Source organism: Anastrepha obliqua, chromosome 1 (genome assembly GCF_027943255.1).
Source record: "Anastrepha obliqua isolate idAnaObli1 chromosome 1, idAnaObli1_1.0, whole genome shotgun sequence".
Taxonomy (NCBI): Eukaryota; Metazoa; Arthropoda; class Insecta; order Diptera; family Tephritidae; genus Anastrepha; species Anastrepha obliqua.
In genome coordinates, this window is record NC_072892.1 from 149,429,206 (window position 1) to 149,450,432 (window position 21,227).

General features: G+C 39.3%; 1 protein-coding gene across 1 annotated transcript in view; it reads left to right on the forward strand.

Moving 5' to 3' along the window:
* The first annotated feature begins 14,342 nt into the window (after positions 1-14,342).
* LOC129237721 (lachesin) overlaps positions 14,343-21,227 on the forward strand; it is a 264,086-nt gene continuing 257,201 nt past the window's right edge. The window contains exons 1-2 of the mRNA XM_054872631.1: positions 14,343-14,388; positions 16,501-16,617. Coding sequence (XP_054728606.1) covers positions 14,343-14,388; positions 16,501-16,617 — 163 coding nt within the window. The remainder of the gene's footprint in view (positions 14,389-16,500; positions 16,618-21,227) is intronic.

The window sequence follows — 21,227 nt, forward strand, 5'->3', positions numbered from 1 at the left end:
TTCCGTTGACCAAAGGACCGCTTCAAGTCTTCTCCAACGCACGCAGTCAGTTGCTGTCGTCTTAGCATTGTTCTAGCTTTTGTTTATAAGTTAAGTCATGCAAGATGGATCTTTTGCAGATGTTCTATGGCAGGCCGCGGTTTCTGCTTTCTGAAGGATTCTAATTTAGGGTCATTCTTGTGATGCTGTGGGCGGTGCGCATTTGAGTAGTTTATAATTTCAGTTTTCCAGGTGAAAAATGTAGAGCAGAGCTAATTATTTAGGAATAACTTGTAATTCATATATGACTCATAGTTTTAAGAAATAGCGCGTGAAATGTAAATATTTCTTGCACTAACTACAAAAACTTCATTTACAAATTTCAATTCCCATTCATACAAAAATAATGTACGCCTCTGCAAAAATGGCCAAACTGCACTTGGGCTCGTGTAATTACAAATAAAAGAGCAAATAAATGATTCGCGAGTACATTTCTGTGTAGGTGTTGGGTCGGGCTCCTTCTTCCATTTGCGATGCCAGTCGTGATGTTGTTGGACGTTGGACGCTGGTCGTCAAAAATGCGTTCAATTCGGCTAGGTGGTCAAACATTTTGCTATCTCTAAGAAATCTCCAAGTCCCTGGATATGATTCGGATAATGGTCTAAAGACATATATTAGGTCACTGGTGGCGTTCCTCAGGGATCAGTCCTTGTACGACAGAGTACTTAGGTTAAAATTGCCGCATAAAGCAACACTGGTAAGCTATGCCGATGACATCGCTCTCGTGGTCACGGACAAGAAGCTAGACCACCTGCAGGGGAAGTGTAATGATGCAGCAGCTAGGGTCCAACTATGGCTTTCTGCAGCGGGCTGAAATTGGGCGTACAAAAAACGGAGGCGGTTCTCGTAACTGCGCGAAGAAAAAAAATGCATGAAATTGCGAATAGGTGGCCATGAAATACTGTCGCAAGAGGCAATAAAGTAGATGCAGATGCACGACTCTGCTTTAAGCAACACTCAGCAACTGTGATTCCAAAGCAGCGGCAGGCAAAGGTGCTCTTACAAGAATTCTTCCAAACATAGGCGGACCGCAAGGCGCCAGAAGGCATCTCCTGGCAAGTGTGGTGGATTCAGTCCTCTTATATGCTGCTCCTATATGGGCAGGAGCTAAGCCATCGCCTGTTAGACCAGTAGCTCAAGTGCACCGGCGAAATGCACTAAGAGTCGCGTGCGCATACAGGATCGTATCAGACGACGCGGTTTGCGTCATCGTTGGAAAGCTCCCAATAGATATACTTGTGCAGAAATGGGAAAACTTTACGACAGACAAGGAGTAAAGCCGACAACTGAAGCGAAAGCTGCAGAACGTCTGCATTTGTTAGAAAAGAGGCAAAGCAGATGGAACTCGTCTGTTAACGGACGTTGGACCCCCAAAATTAGCCAATAGGTGACCAGAAGGCACGATGACGTAGACTACTATTTAACCCAAATATTGAGTACCTCCATTGTTTTCACATTGAGGAAACTTCGTTCTGTCCAAGATGCAACAATACAATAGAAAGCGCGGAGCATGTGTTCTTCTACTGCAATCGCTTCAACGAAGAACGCCGAAAGCTTGAGTTAGGCTTGGACGAACAGCTGAGCGCAAACAGCTTAATCAATAACATGTGTGCATCACATGACTGTTGGAACGCAGTTAAAAGTTTTGCACCTGCATTACGCTGAGTGGCAGCGCAAAACGCAGGGAAAAACAAATCAGCCCTCGATAGGAGGTGGACTGTCTACGAACTGATGACAAATAACAGACGCTCGAGGCACTTGCTCACGACGACATAAGACGGTATAATTTTTACCGCAACATCTTCTTTGCTGCAGATGCAAAAGAAACCTCGATAGCGTATAACATCCATATGCTCATGTGAGAGGAACCTGAGACCATGCCACACATACCACTGGTATGACGGCACAGAGACATTAGAAGCCGAGCCTATAGCATGAAGCGTGCTACAAATATGGTGGACCCAGACGTGGGTGAACAGTCTTCTTCTTCTTAATTGGCGCTATAACCGTTTACTCGATTTTAGCCGAGTTTAACAAAGCGCGCCACTCGTTTATTTCTCGTGCTAACCGGCGCCAGTTCGACACACCAAGTGATGCCAAGTCCATCTTCACCTGATCTTTCCAACACAGAGGAGGCCTTCCTCTTCCCCTGCTACCACCAGCTGGTACCGCATCGAATACTTTCTGAGCCGGAGCGTTTGCATCCATTTGGACAACATGACCCAGCCAGCGTAGACGCTGGATCTTTATTCGTTGCGCTATGTCTATGTCGTCGTAAAGCTCATACAGTTCATCGTTCCATCGCCTGCGATATTCGTCGCTGCCAACGTGCAAAGATCCAAAAGTCTTGCGCAGAATCTTTCTCTCAAACACTCCAAGCGTCGCTTCATCGTATGTTGTCATCGTCCAAGCTTCTGCGCCATACGTTAGGACGGGCATGAAGAGAGCCTTGTAGAGTGTTAGTTTTGTTCGTCGAGAGAGGACTTTACTGCTCAGTTGCCTACATAGCCCCAAGTAGCACTTGTTGGCAAGAGAGATTCTACGTTGGATTTCAAGGCTGACATTGTTATCGGTGTTAATGCTGGTTCCTAAATATACGAAGTCTTTTACAACCTCAAAATTATAACTGTCAACAGTGACGTGGGTGCCGATACGCGAGTGCGCCGACTGTTTGTTTGAAGACAGGAGGTACTTCGTTTTGTCCTCGTTCACCACCAGACCCATTCGCTTTGCCTCTTTATCCAGTTTGGAGAAGGCAGAACTAACAGCGCGCTTGAATAGTAGAGGGTCCATTTAATGGACACCATTCTGGGCCTTCCCGAAGTAATGCAAGGTAGTTCCGGGAAGGGAGTCTCCCCAGAAGAGGAGGAGGAACTGTTTTAGTGGCTACACCATTCGACGCAGTTGACGACGGTCGCTGTAAGTGCGAAAGCATTTTAAAACCTCCTCACCCACCACAAAAAAAAAATGAATTAATGAAAATGTACTTTGAAAATAAAAAGGAAAAAATAAATAAATCAGTTCGCGAAGTTCATAGAGCGAAGTATTGAGGAAGACTCCGAACTGTCGATTCGTCTCAATTTGTTGGTATTTGTTCTTCGACTACGTGGCACATTTTCTGTAAGGCTCCTGGCTTATGTGCCTATAACAGAATTGAAGCCTCGTACCAGAATTGAAGCCAAATGAGCATCGTTGGCGTCGCATTTTTGCTCATTGAGCTCGTTTTGCTTTAGTATACAGAGTTCTTGGAAAAAGTAGTTAAAAATTGGATTGATCGAATAGACGATGTTACTCGTGGTCGCGGTGGACATATGTCGGATATCTTATTAAAAAAATAAATGCGATGAAATTATCTAATAGAGTATAAAAATTACAATGTTACAAAACTTTTAGAGTATTAAGGGGGAACACCACTGTGAACGCGAGAAAACTAAGTGATTTTCATTAATTTTTTTATAAGTAGGGATGATTATTTGAGGTTCGGACAAATTATAATTTATTTAGCATATATTCAACTATACTGACACAAATTTTCATTAAAAAATATTAAAAATTACAATTGTTAGTAATATTAATGCAATGACGTCATTAAAAACTGACGCGCCCTGGTGTCCACGATAAAAAAAAAAATAAATAATTGGCGCGTACACTTCCGTTAGGTGTTTGGCCAAGCTCCTCCTCCTATTTGTGGTGTGCGTCTTGATGTTGTTCCACAAATGGAGGGACCTACAGTTTCAAGCCGATTCCGAATGGCAGATATTTTTATGAGGAGCTTTTTCATGGCAGAAATACACTCGGAGGTTTGCCATTGCCTGCCGAGGGGCGACCGCTATTAGAAAAATGTTTTTATTAATTTTGCTTTCACCGAGATTCGAACCAACGACCTCTCTGAATCTACTACCGAGACTATTAAAAAATTGTAAGTATTGTTCTGAAGAGATTTTGTGCTTAGGTGGGCTGTAAAGTGCCGAGATTGTGAATACACTTTTTCCATCACTGATTTGAATATTTGCAGATTGAATATAATCTTTTTTCAAGTGTACCTCTGTGCCTCTGTGAATTTTATTGTACATATTTTGAATTATTGTTGCTGTTACAGCATGTAAACAGATATAGCTGCAAAAAATTTTTGTTTAGAACAAATTACGTTTTGCATTGTGAAGTTAGACGAGTCTTGGTTTAGTTATTTACAAAAATCAAAAAAAAAAAAAATTAAATTATTTTCATAGGCATACCCTTACATAATAGACGAGAATATGAAAAGCTTTGAAAAAATTCGAATTCACTGCTGCAAAATTTAATGCAGGTTAACGCCTGAAACTCAATGCATAGATAAAAATTATGGCAAATAAATTATTTGTCTTTCCTGTGAATTAATGTAAACGTATTTTATTTGTGTCCATGCATCACACATGCGCAAATTCCTACATACGCTACATACTTGTGTGTGTGTGTGTGTGTGTGTGTGTGTTCAAGCGCATATGCTTATGCAGATGTAAGTATGTATTTGACAGTAGCTGTCATAGTTACATGGGCTTAAAGAGATTAGCTCTAATGGGATTTATGGCATTTTAATGCATTTCGTTAAAGGCGATTGGCTTATGTGAAATGTTAAAACTTTCATTGAATTTATAGCTGCACTAACACGATTTATTTTTAATATAATTTAACATATTTTTAGGCAGACAGGACTTAGTTTGTTAAATATGTAGCACTTTCAGCTATCTCATCTAAGCATTGGCCAGATTTATAATTATTATTTTTTTATGAAATTAAAAATTACCGGATAAAAATATTTAATTAACCATAATTGAAGCTAACTACAGGAAAAATATTCATATTCACATATCGCTGAACATACCATACAGCCGTTGAAAATTACTTAAGAACGATGCTTTGGCAATCATATGAGCGATTCTCTTATTGAGTACGGTAACTTAACGATACTTTTTGCGCTTGAATATATTTGCTGTGATTAGGTTCATTGAAATGCGTTCCTTTATCGCTTTCTTTTGACGGATTTGCATTGATTTTGGCATTTTAGTAGGAGCGCTGATTTTTTCTGAGATATGTATTAAAGAACGATCTGGGCTTCGTCCAAAAGTTTGTGAGTTAAATAAGTAAAAAAAAAGTATCTGAAGCATTCCTACCGCACTTCACTTTAGTTGAAACGATCCAGTAACGACGCAAGCAAAAAAAAAAATGTGAGCCGTCATGGGGCGCCTGGCAGATGTGAAACATCGTGTGTGTTCAAGTAATATGCAAATAATAGATAATATTATTAAAGGAATTAAATATAGCCTAATGAAAAAATTAAGTATTACGAATTTCTTACAGAAAATGTTATTTAATAAACATTTATTTACATGTGATATTAAAATTCGATATTAATATCAAGCCACAATTTAAATATTTTCATTTTTGACTTCAGTAAAACCTTCTACTCAAATATGAACGAGACGTTATCAATAAAACGGTCCGCGGATGACATATGGCAAAAATAAATTTTTTGTTTTTTGGTAGGACTGTGATGAGCTTACATGGCAAATTTCAGCTTGATATGTCACATAGTTTGTTTTCTGTGCTACTGTAAACAAGTCAAGCTCGAGTGTGTTCTTCGAATTCTCTTTTATGACTTCAATTGTCTCAAAATGTTTTCCACGGAGCGGCAACTTGAGCTTGGGAAACAGGAAAAAGTCACATGGAGCCATATCAGGCGAATACGGTGCTTGCGGAAGTATCTCACTGTGCAGAGTATCCATCATCTTTTGCCCGACTTTCACAATGTACGACAGAGACACGAAACATTCTGTACACATCATATTGCACCTCATTTAATATTAAACAAATATCAAAGTATCCTAGTTTGTTAACATCATTAAAGGATTTTGTCAAAAAAAGTATTGATAATTTAAAAAACTTCAATACTTCAAACATTCCTACCTCATGACTTAATCCTAATAGTAATATAGTAGAATAACTATTGTAATAAACTGCTTGTATCCAATTGCAGGCATTTTATTTCAATTGGCTTGGTTAAACTATAAAATATGTAATCGAAAATATTTGTAATCTATCTGAATGTCATACTGCACATACATATGTATAAAAATATTTGCACTAAAATACAAATTAATAAAACTACTCGAAACGCAGTAAGCGCGTAGAGACCAAGGAAAAAAGAGCCTATGGTCGACTAACTCGCCAGACCTTAATCCCCTGGATTACTATGTATGGGGCCTAGTTGAGCATGAAATTAATACGCATCCCCATAACACAATTTCTTCTCTCAAGGCTGGAATTAATACCGTTAAGATCAAAATGAATGAGGACAATTCTATTATTGTAGTGCAAATAGTGCACTTATAAGTCTAAACATGTCCTAGTTTGACGTTTTTGTGTTACAAGCACTTTGAGGTTTGAAGCAATTGTAACTTCGGGAAGAAGCTTAAGTCGATGCCAAACTTCGCCTATGAGCAATGAAAAATATTTTTAGATTTAAAGTTAGCATTGAAACCTGCTTACCCCTCGAACTCTATAAATACCAGTGAATAGTAGAGACGTTTTATTGACAAAATCCGGTACATTTTGAACAGAAATACCATTCGACTCCACACTCCACTTTGGATACCTCTACTTCTTGAGCATACTTGTAATGCACAATCGTTCACTCAGGAATAATATGCCAGTTGCCATTCGAGCAATTCAATCTGATTGGACATAGTAGTTACAGATTTTCACACACTATATCATGGCTACATATCATAAATGCGGCATGCTGTCAAATCTGATGTTGTAATCAAATATACTGACCCGAGCAACAAGTGTTTTAAGCGTCCGTTCAATAGGCTTTGCTGCTTACACCAGTCATACAAAAGTCACTCATACGACATGACGAACCGCAGATATTACGCACTGCCTGGCAACTGAAGAGTACTGAAATAAATGTGAACACAGTCAAAGGTGTATATGAAGTTATATAGATGCTCTAATACTACAACTATGCTTTTATTAGTATATATGTTCGTGTATAAGTGCAATTCATTTATATTATATAATACATTTTATGCCTTTCATCTGCATATTTGTGCTGTCATGGGCCTTCTATGCCAAATAAGTAATTTAATTTTTTTTTCTGTCGAATTTCATACTAATATTAATTACGGGCATTATTATTTTGAAAATACCCTAACAGCGTCATAAATAATGTGAATGTATGTATGTAGATTAGATCATACAAGTAATGTGGAAAATATGCACTCATACATATATGTACATGCATGTATGTATATGTGTGTGTATGCACTCAAGCATTTCACTGCAGTGTTGGAGTAAATCACAAATTAATATATTCATGGGGAATTTTGCAATAACTGACAGACCATAATTAGACTGCAGTGCAAAGGATGTGATATGGCCAGTTGGCCAGTTAGCAGGTCGGCTTTTGGGCTTTCTTGTTATTGTTTTTTCGTTGTATACCTATGTGCGTCACAGTTGATATATTTACACATTTACATATGTGTGCTAAAACTATATTTATGTACATATGTATTTTTTTAATGTCACACGCTAACGAAAATGTTGCCCCAGGAGTTAACATCAATTCGGCTTGTCATTGGTAGGTGTGAAGTGTTTGGCCGGATACATATGTACAATCGGGAGTGCTTTCATTTATATTTACGCATTGTAAGTACTGAACACTTTATTCACACACACAAGTCTCGTATTGTAGCAAACTGATATACTAGGTTGTTCTATAAGTTCTGCGATTCGATAAGAAAAACCCAATTTTATGGTTTGAAATACATTTTGTTATTCAGTATAGTCTCTCTGAATGTGAATAGGCTTGATTCAATCAGATCCGAATTTGCGAAATCCATCCCTCAAGTGAGCATCTGGAAGGGCTGCCAAATACGCTTCCACAAATGGAGAGACCTACATTTTCAAGCCGATTCCGAACGGCAGATATTTTTATGAGCAGCTTTTTCATGGCAGAAATACACTCGTTTGTCATTGCCTGCCAAGGGGCGACCGCTATTAGAAACATCTTTTTCTTAATTTTGGTGTTTCACCGAGATTCGAACCAACGATCTCTCTGTGAGTTCCGAATGATAATCACGCACCAACCCATTCGGGTATGGTTGACGGCCGCCAGGCTTTTAGTCATTGTCAATATGCTCTTGTGCCACGCTGCATTGTCCTGATGAAAAATGATTGTTTTCCTATGCAAAGGGGGTTATTTTTCAAGAACTTTTTTTACTTCAGCTGGTCTCAAAGCTCACAGTAGTAGTCAGAATTTATTTATTACTCTACCAGTTTGCAACAACAACAGCAACCACTTTGCAAGCAATCCACAAACAAACTCCCTTTCGAGTCCCAAAAAACTGATGCTAGCGACTTCGTGACCGATTTCTGGAGACGAATTCGTTTCGAAGCCGAACAATCAGGTTCACAGCACTCTTTAACCTCTTCTTTTGATTCAAAATCATGCTAATAGACCCAAGTCTTATTCGCAGTATTGAATCGATGCACAAAATCCGCTTTATTCTTTCGAAAACGCTTGAAACGTTTGCGGAGAAAGTCGCGTTCGAGTGATTTTTTGTTCTCTTGTTAGCGAATGCGGCACCCATCGTGCACACAGCTTTCTGTAATACAATACTTAAGTAAAAATATTGCTTCCACTACAAAATGAGATGCCTAGGAGTTCTACCACATCACTTTCAGTCACACGACGATTTTCCAATATGATATCCGTTATTTTTTCTACGATTTCTAGTTGTTGCGATTTTTGGACGTCCTTGACGTGGGTCGCCTTCAAGGCTTGTACGACCAGGTTTAAATTCAGGAACCCATTATTTTACTGTACTAATTGAATGCAAAAACCTCTACCCATTTTTCGGATAGTAGAACTCTCTCTGAAGTAGAGAGTAGCATAAACAATAACGGTAGAAGCGGTGGAACCTCTAGGTACAGCTGATATATTCCTAGTCGGATAGTCACAAAAGAATCGATAAGGTTTTCCTTGCCTTCCTTTGAGAACTTTAAGTCCCCTGGACCTGACGGAATATATCCAGAAATGCTTAAAAAAGGAGGAGACAGGCTGATAGAGGCCCTGAAAAGGATCTCCACAGCCTGTCTTGCACTTGGTTATATACCATCCCAATGGCGACGCGTAAGAGTATTATTTATTCCGAAACCAGGAAAAGACGAACGTTTTAGACCAATCAGTTTGACATCGTTCGTGTTGAAAAGTCTAGAACGATTAATGGAGAAACATATTCGAGTGGGGGTATTGCCGAGAAGTCCACTTAGTAGAAATCAACACGCTTACCAGAGTGGAAAATCATGTGAATCAGCCTTACACGATCTTGTCAGCAAGATTGAAGCCGGGGTGGAAGTGGACGAATACACAATGGGCGTGTACATGTATATTGAGGGAGCTTTTGATAATGCCACTTTCGGCTCGATATCTTCTTCTGCTGAACGACACGGAGTTAATAAAACCATTGCAAAATGGATATATTCCATGCTCTCTGAGAGGCTGTTAACCGCTGGTGTGAATAGTGATTACCCAAGGGAGTGTTCTTTCTCCGCTGTTGTGGTGCTTGGTCGTAGACTCAATACTAGCGGAGATGCAGGAACTCGGATTTCATGTCCAAGCATATGCGGACGATTGTCTGTGCGCTAACATCGGATAAATCCTTAAGGAGGCTTTGCACGAAAGTGCAGAGGATTCTGGACGAAATCGATGACTGGTACATGAGACAAGGTCTTTCCGTTAATCCGAACAAAACAACAATAGTCTTGTTTACGAGAAAACGGAAATTGGATGGACTCAGTCTTCCAACACTGAAAGGTGTGACACTTGGTCTTTCCGATGAAGCTAAATATGTAGGAATAATCTTGGATAAGAACCTGACTTGGGAGACACACGTTTCACTGAAGGTTAATCGCGCATTGAGGATTTTCCAGCAATGCCGTAGAGCCTTTGGTAAAACCTGGGGTCTGAAACCAGCTGTGGTCCTATGGATATACACAACACTTATCAGACCAATCATCACTTACGCTTCTGTGGTCTGGTGGCGACGGAGCATGGTTAAGTCCACAACCCGAGAACTATTCAGGCTGCAAAGAAGTGCATGTTTATGCATCACGGGTGCCATGAGTACAAGCTCTGGTGATGCCCTCAATGCTATGCTTGATTTGCTCCCCCTGGATCTTAAGATGCAACAGGAAGCAATAAAAGCAATGTGTGGACTCCATAAATATGGTTTCTGGCATGAAGACGGAACTTCGTGACACAGAAAAATCTTTAAGTTGCTATCCACTGTTTTTGGCAGCTAAAGACGACCTGATACCCACTGTTTCATTTGGAAGGAAATTTGATGCCAGATTTTTCATTGCGTGAACAATGGAGCAATTCAGAATGCATACAGGGAGGTTTGTGGGATATTTTCTTTACCAATGGGTACTAGAATGAAATGGAGTTTGGACCTGGAGGTACTTAAACGGTAGTAATAAGTATCACTTTGCTATGAGGGAAATGGCAACTGTTTTCCAAACAGAAGTTTTTGCCATCCTGAAAACAACCGAATGGATAATCGAGAGATGGATCGGGGAACAGATTGGGATCTTCAGTGACAGTCAGACTACATTGAAGGCCCTGGATAACGTGAAGCAAACCTCAAAGATTGTTCAAGAATGAAAGAAGAAGCTTAATTCTGTCGCAAGACAAAGCAGGCTTGCACTTAAATGGGTTCCAGGACACTCCAGTGTTTAAGGAAACGAAATTGCCGATGAATTGGCCAACCGTGGATCAGCGGTTCCCCCACAGGGACCAGAATCAATAATCGGAATTAGTTTCGCAGGAATCATGAACAAACATTCTACTGAAACTTGGATGGAAAAACATTCGGTTCATGGACACAACCCGTGGGGTCAGCATATGACCACCATTGAAATCGCTGAGGACCCACTGTACCTGTCGTGATTGGAGGAGGCGGATAGCACTGAGTTTCTCTGTAGTTTCTCTGTGAGTGCTCTGCCTTTGCTAGAGCAATAAGGGTATAAATTTTGGGTTCCGATGTCATAAGAATGAGTAATATTCGTTCTCTAAAACTGGAGGATATTTACAGATTTGCCAAAGAATCTGAAAAATTCGCACAGGACTTTAACACTCTATGTCTGTCTCTATTCTTTTCTATCTCTTTCTCTGATACTTTTCTCCTTCCCTCCAGAACTTTCCTTTCCAGAACTTTGAATACAATGGGCTTTTTAGCCTGAGTGTTTTAGGAGCCACCAAATCTCCTTGTGCTCCTTGGCGCGACCTTTTTCAAATTTCAATTTCAATTGAATGCAAAAAGTCCTTATATGTACACTTTCTCCAAATATCGAAGATTTCCTTTGCTTTTAAACTCTCCAAAAGTAAAAATGCAATCACTGCACTATACTTGATTTTTTTGATTGTAGAAAATTTTGTGACACGTCAAAGCTAACTGGCTCGTACACAAAGAATAAATTGACAGATTGAAATGAAACTTCACATTCGTCCATATGATGAGGGTACCAATATACTGAGAAAAAGATTTAGGCCAGTAGCAGCGGCCTCTCTCATCGAATCGAAAAAGTTATTGAACAACCTAGTAGATATCTACATACAAGCAATTATGACGCATTTAAAGATATACTTGTCCACAATACACAGGGTTTTCAAGTGTGATTTTGTTTCTTAAATTAAAATCAAACATATTTTAGAGAGAGTTTATAGAGTCTTGAGAGTCCATTATACTTTAATTGGCATATATGTATAGTAGAGGGTTCGCTATTCATGAATTAGGAATATAATTTTTGAAATCTTACCCGTATTGATTTTTTAATTGAAATTTCCGTTGGCATTAGGCAGAATCGAGGTTCTAGCGAGCTCCAAAAAACGTTCTTAATGTAACTGGATATCGAAATTTGTTGACGGTGCCCAATGGCAAACAGCAATGCTAAGACTTCTCAACATACCCTTATTGCTAAGAGCTGCCTTCGCACTCTGTCTTGACAGCTGACCTGCCGAACAATTAACTCAAACTCGAAAGACCCCAATGAAGGCGCATAATACGAGTACTTACGGAAATGAAATTCGTCACATTTTATGATAATCTACGATCTTCCTCAGCTGTTGCTTCTAAGGCTGCGCATTACTCATATGCAGAGTACAGGACTTATGCATCGTAGGTCGGTGTGTACGTGTGTGTGGATGCATGTGTCTAAATCATAAATTTGCTGCCGTAGCTCATAAATATTTATGAAGTTCTCATTAGACGTATCTCATCTGCATTTTTGCTGAACAATCGGCCTTCTCTGTGCACAAAAGCAAAGTATTAATCAGCCCTACAAAGTAGCAGATTTATTAACACAAACATATACGGAAGCTTCAATTTTGCAGTGCAGCTTTTGTAATAGGATTTATTATTTTTGCTATTTCATGCTCAAAGTATTTGATGAAATATACAAAATAAATGTAGATATGTAAAAATTTGAATTAGGGTGGGTCAATTGGAACAATATGGAACGATATTTCTGGGCATCATTCCTAGCAGATTCGCACTCTACTTTCAATTGTGACAAAAAAGTCCACAAGAGTCTAGCTCAAACACCCAAAAATATATATATTCTTAGTTCATTAATGCATTTTCATCATTTTTTGCCTATTTCATTGTACAACCAGCGAGCTGTAGGGCCTAGAGCACTTATTATATGTATGAAATATTGATCCAATGTCCTCTATGAACTGCTACTCCCCCATTTGATTTAACTCTTATTGCCAACCTGATTGAGTGTCATAACATCCATCACGTAATCTCAGGAGAAGTGAGAAGCTTTGAAAAAAATAAAGTGAATTTTAATTTTTTCTCAAAGAAAAACTATTTATTTCTTCATCAATTTCTAATTTATCCCCTTTAAAGTAGTCCCCCTCAGATATAATACACTTGTGCTAGCGTTGTTTTCAATCCTCGAAGCAGTTCTGATATGCACTTTTTGGTATGTCCTTGAGCTCTCTCAGAGATTCAGTTTTTAGCTCCTCAATCGTCGCAAAACGCCGCAACTTCATGGGTCTCTTCAATCTTAGGGACAGAAAAAAGTCGCCAAAGTCAGGCCAAATCTGGTGAATACGGTGGCTGAGGCATGATAACGGTATTGCTTTGGCCATTTTTATAAAGCGAAAGCCATGCATTTCTTTTCTATAATACCGGGCGTTTTTTTTTGTATTGCTTCATGCAAACCACCCATAACTTCAAGTTAATACTCGCTATTTATCGTACAACCGTGTGGTAAGAACTCCTGATGTGCCGGGTCTTGGTAATGGAAGAAAACAGTGAGCAAATCCTTGACATTTGATCGAACTTGGCGTGCTTTTTTGGTATTGGCTCTCATGGACTCTTCCATTAGGACGATTGGGCTTTCGTTTCGCGATCATAACCATGCACCCATAATTCGTCACCAGTTATGACCCTTTTAAGCAACACCAATGACGTCATTCAACAATTCCTGAGCGATGCTCATGCGACGTTGTTTTTGGTCAAAATTCACTAATTTTGGAATAAACTTCGTAAGTTAAGTATAGACCAAGCTCCTTGCCTTATTTGTGATGTGCGCCTTGATGGAATCCTTAGGGAAACAGAAGTTACGGTCGGCCACAGATTACCTGCAAAAGATCCATCCTGCAAGAATTCTTCGTCTTCTTGATTGTTTGGGTAAACGGTAATCACTTCAGTGATTTTGGATGAGTTTAACAAAGCGCACCAATCGTTTCTTTCTCGTGCTCAAAATAGTCCCCTCTGGCCTCGTTACACTGTTTTCTGCGATCTAAAAGCTTTGCGACGGCCGCCGTAGCCGAATGGGTTGGTGCGTGATTACCATTCGGAATTCACAGAGAGGTCGTTGGTTCGAATCTCGGTGAAAGCAAAATTAATAAAAACATTTTTCTAATAGCGGTCGCCCCTCGGCAGGCAATGGCAAACCTCCGAGTGTATTTCTGCCATGAAAAAGCTCCTCATAAAAATATCTGCCGTTCGGAGTCGGCTTGAAACTGTAGGTCCCTCCATTTGTGGAACAACATCAAGACGCACACCAGAAATAGGAGGAGGAGCTCGGCCAAACACCTAACAGAAGTGTACGCGCCAATAATTTATTTTTTTTTTTTGCTGCTTTGCGAAAGAGTGTTTCAGGTTATTGACCGAAATGTCCAGCAGGATGTCGGTATGAGCCTCCTGGATGGCATCTACGGATGCCAAACGTTTTCCTTTCATGGCCAAATGCAATTTTCCGAACAGGGACAGGGAGCCATAGAAGACGAATTCGGTGAGTGATTGATGGTTAAAATACGATTTCTAGTCAAAAATCAGTCACAAGAGTTGATCGTTGAGATGTTGCATTATCATGCAATAAACGCCAGCTTCCGCCTTCGGGGTATTCAGGGTGAATTCGACGAATGCGCTGCAATAAATGCTTTAAAACGCCAAGGCAGAAAACTGCATTGAGGGTTTGGCCCATTGGCACGAACTCTTTGTTTACAAGTCCCTTGGAATCGTAAAAACAAATGAGCATCTACTTGATATTTGACTTCTCCGAAGGCGATTTTTTGGGTGGTGGCTCGTCTGGGACCTACCCTTCGGCACTTTCGCGCTTAGTTTCAGGTTCATGTTGGAAACACCATATTTCGTCACCAGTTACAATGTTTTAAAGGCAGTTATTGTCTTTTCTCGCCTCTTTAATGAGGTCTTTTGAATGTTGAATTCTGAGTAAGCTTTGGTCCTCAGTCGACTTGTGCGGAATGAAACGTGCACAGACCTTTCGTAAGCCCAAATGATCAGTTCAAATGTGATAAATTGATGTTTTGGAGATATTCAACTCCTAGTCCATGAGTTTTAACGCTGATTTCATTGTCAGTTATGTCCTCACAACCGTCTCTGAAACGGGCAAACCACTCATGAACTCTGGCGCGAGATAGAAAATCATCGCCACTAACTTTTTTCATCAATTCAAATGTTTTGGTTAACGTTTCAACGATTTTAAAACAAAATTTCAAATTAGCTCTTTGTTCGCAACTCATTTTTGTACCGATGACACAAACATACTGACACTTTAGCCGCAATAACTTCGCTGCCACTGCACCGAGTGTCACCAAGCTTATATTGGAAGTCAGCTAGGGACGTAACCTCCAACGCACTAACTTACTTAAAAGAATTTGTATGACGATTAAAAACATTTTTATGACGCCAGTCTTGTTTATTCTTGGACTTCTTTATTTTGTATGATATATTAACTAGAAGCTCGCAACTTTAATTAGCTCGAGATATCTCTTGTTATGTTCATCATACCTACCCACTGAAGACGTCATAGTCAATGGAACCACCGAACTTACAAAATTCCTAAAGAATTCATAGATTAAGGTCCGGTGATTCTGATCGACTTGCAAATTATTATATCGGGTGTGTTTTTGTTAAGAACCAAATATCGTTGATGTTTACCTGATTAATTTTTGGAAACAAAGGTCCACTCAGCATGGCTCGATAGCGCTTGTCGTACACTGTAACTGCAGCTTCTTCTTCGTTCCGAAAGAAACAAAGGCCGATGAGAGATGAGCCTGCACACTATGAAATTCGCGAACTGATTTGTGTTTTCAAAGTATATTTCTACAATTTGGAAATGTTGGTCTTACCTTAAGCTATTCACGATGACTTACCAAACCTTATGGAATAGTGGTGCAAACACAGTTGCCATTCTCAGCTAAAAAACCATAGCTATCAATATCGATAGTTCGCATGCAGCTAAAAAAATTACATACCTGAGCTCATAAAACTGACCACTCGAGAGTTTTTCGTGGACTAATTTGCATCCAACGTAATAGAGTAGCAGCCCTAGGGTCAAAGCGAATTTTTATTGTAAGTATTAACAGTAAGCGCTAAAATAAATTGCTCAGGTTAAAAAAAAAAAACTCCCAACTGACGTTGACAACTGCAAGCGAAGCATTAGGGCAAAAATGAGACGTAAAAGACCCTTTACAATTTGTATGTCTGTTGCAGCTGTACGAAGTAAACCTCAAAGCAACCATACAAAATGACGAGCCAAAACAAATAACAAAAACAAAGCGAAATGAAAATTTAATCTAATGATTATGGCTTCTGGGCTTTACTTGCGACACGGATGTGGTAACCAGTAAACACAATTTGAATGCAAATAGAAAGTGTTTGTGTTGGTTAATTTACGGTCGAAATTAGCAAATGCTGGAAAGATTTTGCCATCAAACGAGTTTATGTTTTGCATAAGGCATTAAAATTTATAGTAGCGTTTTTAGAATTGATGGCATTTCGGTACTTTATTGCACTACAACTCAATTTACATATATGGCTATGTTATTCACTTTTGCATTATTAACTAATTTGTTGCATTCTCTTTGCTTTCCATTCACAGTGTTGGCGTCAACTAATCTAATGAGCAAACATGAGCCAATGTTTATTTCACGTTCGGAGACTTTCAAATTCGTTGCCGGTGATACAATAAGATTGCCGTGTGAAGTTGCCAATACAGGTAAGTGCAATTAAGAGGCTTCAATTAAGAAGCCATAAAATTTTCTGCATCTTCTTATGATAACAAACTTAAGGTAAATAATAAATAAATCTTGAAAAGGAAATGCATTCAAATTGTTGTTATAGTATATGTGGAATTCAAGCGTGAAATTGGGGGTAGAGGGGGAGAAATTATTGAATTATTAATTTGTTTTGCTTATTTACTCTATGAAACATTAATTTATTACAGATTATTTAACAACTATTCATAAATTATATATACAAGGGGTGGTTAAGTTTTAAGGGCCGGTGTTGATTTTGAATAAAATACAATGATTTTATAAAACTATTGTCATTTCTCTTTACTATGTTAATACTGGTATGGCTCAATTATGCGTAGAATAAAACATCGGTGAAATAGCCGTGGTCTCGGCGGCACACCTCCATCCGATGGTCCAAATTTTCGATGACGCTGAAGCATAATTGAAGTTCTATGCCGTTAATGTGCCGAATTATCTCATCCTTTAGCTCTTGAATTGTTGCTGGCTTCGCAACGTACACCTTTTCTTTCAAATAACCTCAAAGAAAGAAGTCCAGCAGTGTCAGATCACATGATCTTGGGGGCCATGTGACATCGCCGCGACGTGAGATTATTCGGCCATCAAATTTTTCGCGCAAAAGAGCCGTTGTTTCGTTAGCTGTGTGACAAATGGCACCGTTCTGTTGAAACCATATATCGTCCATATATCGTCTTGATATCGTTTGAGTTGGTTCACCTGGCCTACTCAACGATATTTTCCGCTTGATATTATTGTAAATAACCCATTTTTCATCGCCAGTTATCAGTTGTTTTAAAAATGTATAATTTTCATTACGTTTCTTTAGCAAATCGCAGCTGTTAATGCGTTGCGTTAAATGCGTTTCTTTCAGTTCGTGAGGAAGCCATACATCGAGTTTTTGAACACAGCCAAGTTGTTTTAAGGGATTTTCAATGCATGAAGCTTCTCTGCAATCTCATGTCTTGTACTGTGACGATCCGAATCGATTATTGCTTTGATTAGAGCGTCAATAACTTCAACTGGACAGCTAGAGCGTTTTTCATCTTTGAGTAAAAAATCACCAGAACGAAATATGGCAAAACCAATTTTGACACTGCCGTTCTTTTAAGGCTTCGCCTCTATAAACAGCAAATAAATTTTTATGAGCTTGCGATGCGGTTTTCCTTTTGCGGAAATAAAAGGCAAAACAGGACGAAAATGTGCCTTTTGATTTTCCATTTTTCAACGAACGCCAAACGAAAACTACGCAACCGATCAAAAAACTTTTTTTACTGATTGAGAGCTGAGTTGCCAACTACTATCAAATAACAAATACGTTTGCACTACGTCTGCAAGCATAAAAATTCAATTAAAGCCATCTACGAGTATGAGTAAAATCCGCTATTACTTAGTTGCCAACGCAATAGAATGAAAACGCAAGCAAGCGAGCTTGTCGATCAAAATCAAATGGGAAACTTTGTCGAAACCAACTTCGCAAGCAGAAGAGAATACCGAGATGCAATACTCACTGAAGACAGCCAGATTTGTAAGTGTAGAACGACACGATAGCAATACATGTTCATTCAGGACTGTTTGAATTCTTAACTGAGAAATTTATTTTTATAAAGAGTTTTTTAATAAAGGGTTTTTGATATTCAAAGAAAAATGCTATTTTTTAATAAAAATGATCGGCTGTTTATTTCATTATAAAGAGGAAGGTATATCGTTAATAGTGGAAAATAACATCAGGCAAATGACCATCACGACCACGCTTAGAGGAGAATATCCTTTTCATGAAATTTTCCATAACCGAATTGCAAAGTGGCTACCCTACGTCCTCGATAGCCGCACGAGTTCCATCTTTGAGGTCTTGAATCGACCCTGCGCGATTGGCGTGGACCTTCGCTTTCACGTGGCTCCAAAGAAACAAGTCACAAGGTGTTAAATCACAAGATCTCCGTGGACAATTGTGATCACCTCTTCGAGAGATAATACGGTCCGTAAACTTTTCCCGTAAAAGATTAATGGTTTCGTTGCTTGTGTGGCAGGTAGCGCCGTCTTGTTGAAAATAAACGTTGTCCAGATCAATACCATCCGATTCCGGCCTTAAAAATCGTTAAACATCTCTCCTGTTTGACACCTAACACCTGTTATTGGAAAACCCTTTATATTTTTTTAATATTTGGTTCAAAATTAAGAACACGTTTTCTGTATACAAAGTTGTCCAGCAGGTTGAACTCTTTCAGATAATGACTATATTTTCCATTAAAGATCTGGTCTCATGAGTAGATTTAGATGAAACATTTAATATATTCAGGTAAGTGAAATATGTTTTGTTGGAGTGGTGTTATTTTCTGAACTGCAAGATTAAACTATTAATTAGCATCTAGGACCACTTTAATTTCACAATCAGCTGTTGTTTTGGTGATGAAGTTTTAAAAGGTGCTATTTCCTATAGTCCCTTCGTTGTGTCTAAAAGGAAAAGAAAATACCAAAACTCCAGCCTTGAAATTCATGTTGGAGAATGGTTTTTTCCAAAAGCTCGTAATCTTGCTCTTTACAAGTGAAGTATTTTTATTTGGTTTGGTTATTTGCAATATATTAAAACAATATTTTTGAATACAATATCAATCAATTGGCCACCTTCATAAGCTATCACAAACTGCGATCCTTTTTCTTCGTTTGTCACCTTGTCTAGCATTTCGGGTTTTATAGCATCGATTTCGGCACGAATGTTTGCCTTAAGCTGGTCAATAGTCAGCGGCTTGTTGGCGTAAACCTCACTTTTCAGATAACCCCACCAAAGGAAGTCCGGGGTGGTTAAGTCAGGCGATCTGGGGGCCAGTCGATGTCGCCTCTTATTGACACTAGACGCCCGGGGAATTTTCGTTGCAGAAATTCAATTGTTGCATTCGCAGGCATGGCGAACCGTCTTGTTGAAATCAGTAACCGTCTAAGCATTTCTTACACATTTGCGGGCAGACATAATGAGCCAACATCCATCGATATCGGTTTTCATCGACCGTTTTGTTTTCTCGGTAAAAATATGTCTCAAAGACGGTTTTGACGCAAATGCCGGCCCAAACAGTTACTTTCCGGTCATGCAATGGCGTTTCATGGATCTCGTGTGGATTCTCAGTTCCCCAAATGCGGCAGTTTTGTTTATTCACGCTGCCAGAGAGGTTAAAATGTGCCTCGTCAGTCACTAAAATTTGCTTCCAAAAATAAGGTTTAGTGTCAACCATGCGACCGACTGTTTGGCCGTAGTCCAAACGATGTGAATGGTCTGACAATTGCACTTTGCATGGAAACAAATTTGAATCATTCTTTAAAGTGCGCCGCATTGTGGTTTCACTGACACCAAAATGCTAAGCGCGACGACGATACGACACTGTTGGCTCCTGGGCAACGCTCTCCCTCACTGCTTCAAAAAATTCATTGGAACGTCTTGGTCGTTGTTGAAGGGCATGTTGACGATCTCCTGCTGTCCCGTACTCAAAAAAATTCGACACCAAACGACGAATAGTATTGTCAGACGGCGCCTGTTTGACGCGATACTTTTTGCGATATGCGCGTTGAGTTAGAACAATAGAACGACTATTTTCAATGTATAGCGTCACTATTTCAGCGCGTTGTTTCGATGTAGCGATCCATGGTTGAAATTGTACTGAATTGACGTATCGAAAACAAGTATGTTAAAGTCGATCGGTTGGTAAATGACAAAGTTATTCAGCGTTTACATACCGACATAAAAGATGGTGCACCCTGTATCCCTTTTAAAAAACTTGTTTTTGAAATTAGAGGTAAGCTTGAGGTAAGCTTGAAAACTGACTGAAAAGTTGAATTACCTTTAGTACTTTGCACCTTTGCCAACAACACTACGTATGATGAGCTTCAATTTGTTATTTGTATCGAAAAGTTTTGTCCTATTTAGCTTCAACTCACATACGTTTCCACTTAAGAGTTCTTTTTTTTTGTTGTTCATTTTTCAGTAAGTTGAAAAATTCATCTCACCCAAAAGATGAAATTTACTCGTGAAAATTTTCGTGCAATGATTTTAAAAATTAAAAAAAAAAAAACGACACATGAGGGTAGAAAACGTAGGTTCTTTGAGGACAAGATGAAGATTAAATTTAATTCTCTCAATACTTCTTTTACTCAATTATGGCCTATACACATTCAGTCTTCTTTAACGTATGTAGTTATTAAAATCTTAGAATTACGATAGCGTGCGTGTGCATGACATACAGGGTTTGATTGAAAAGTAATAAGCCTTCCCGCGCGGAGCGTCTGCCAAGCGATCAACCGAATCGGCTGGTGCGGGGGATATGATCGTTGGACCTTCCGCTTCCACTAGAAACCGGTCCCAGTTCGCTGGCAACAGCGGTGCAGTCAACATCGCTTCGCGCGTGAAAGCTGTTTTAAAAGTGTGTTAGGATTTTGCAGAGGCGAAAATGCAGCGAGCGTGGAGCAACGTTACTCGATCAAATTTTGCATAAAGCTAAACAAAACGAGTACCGAAACCATTGGGCTACTCAAGGAGGCTTACGGGGACCAATCTCTGTTCAGTGCCCAGGTAAAACGGTGGTACAAG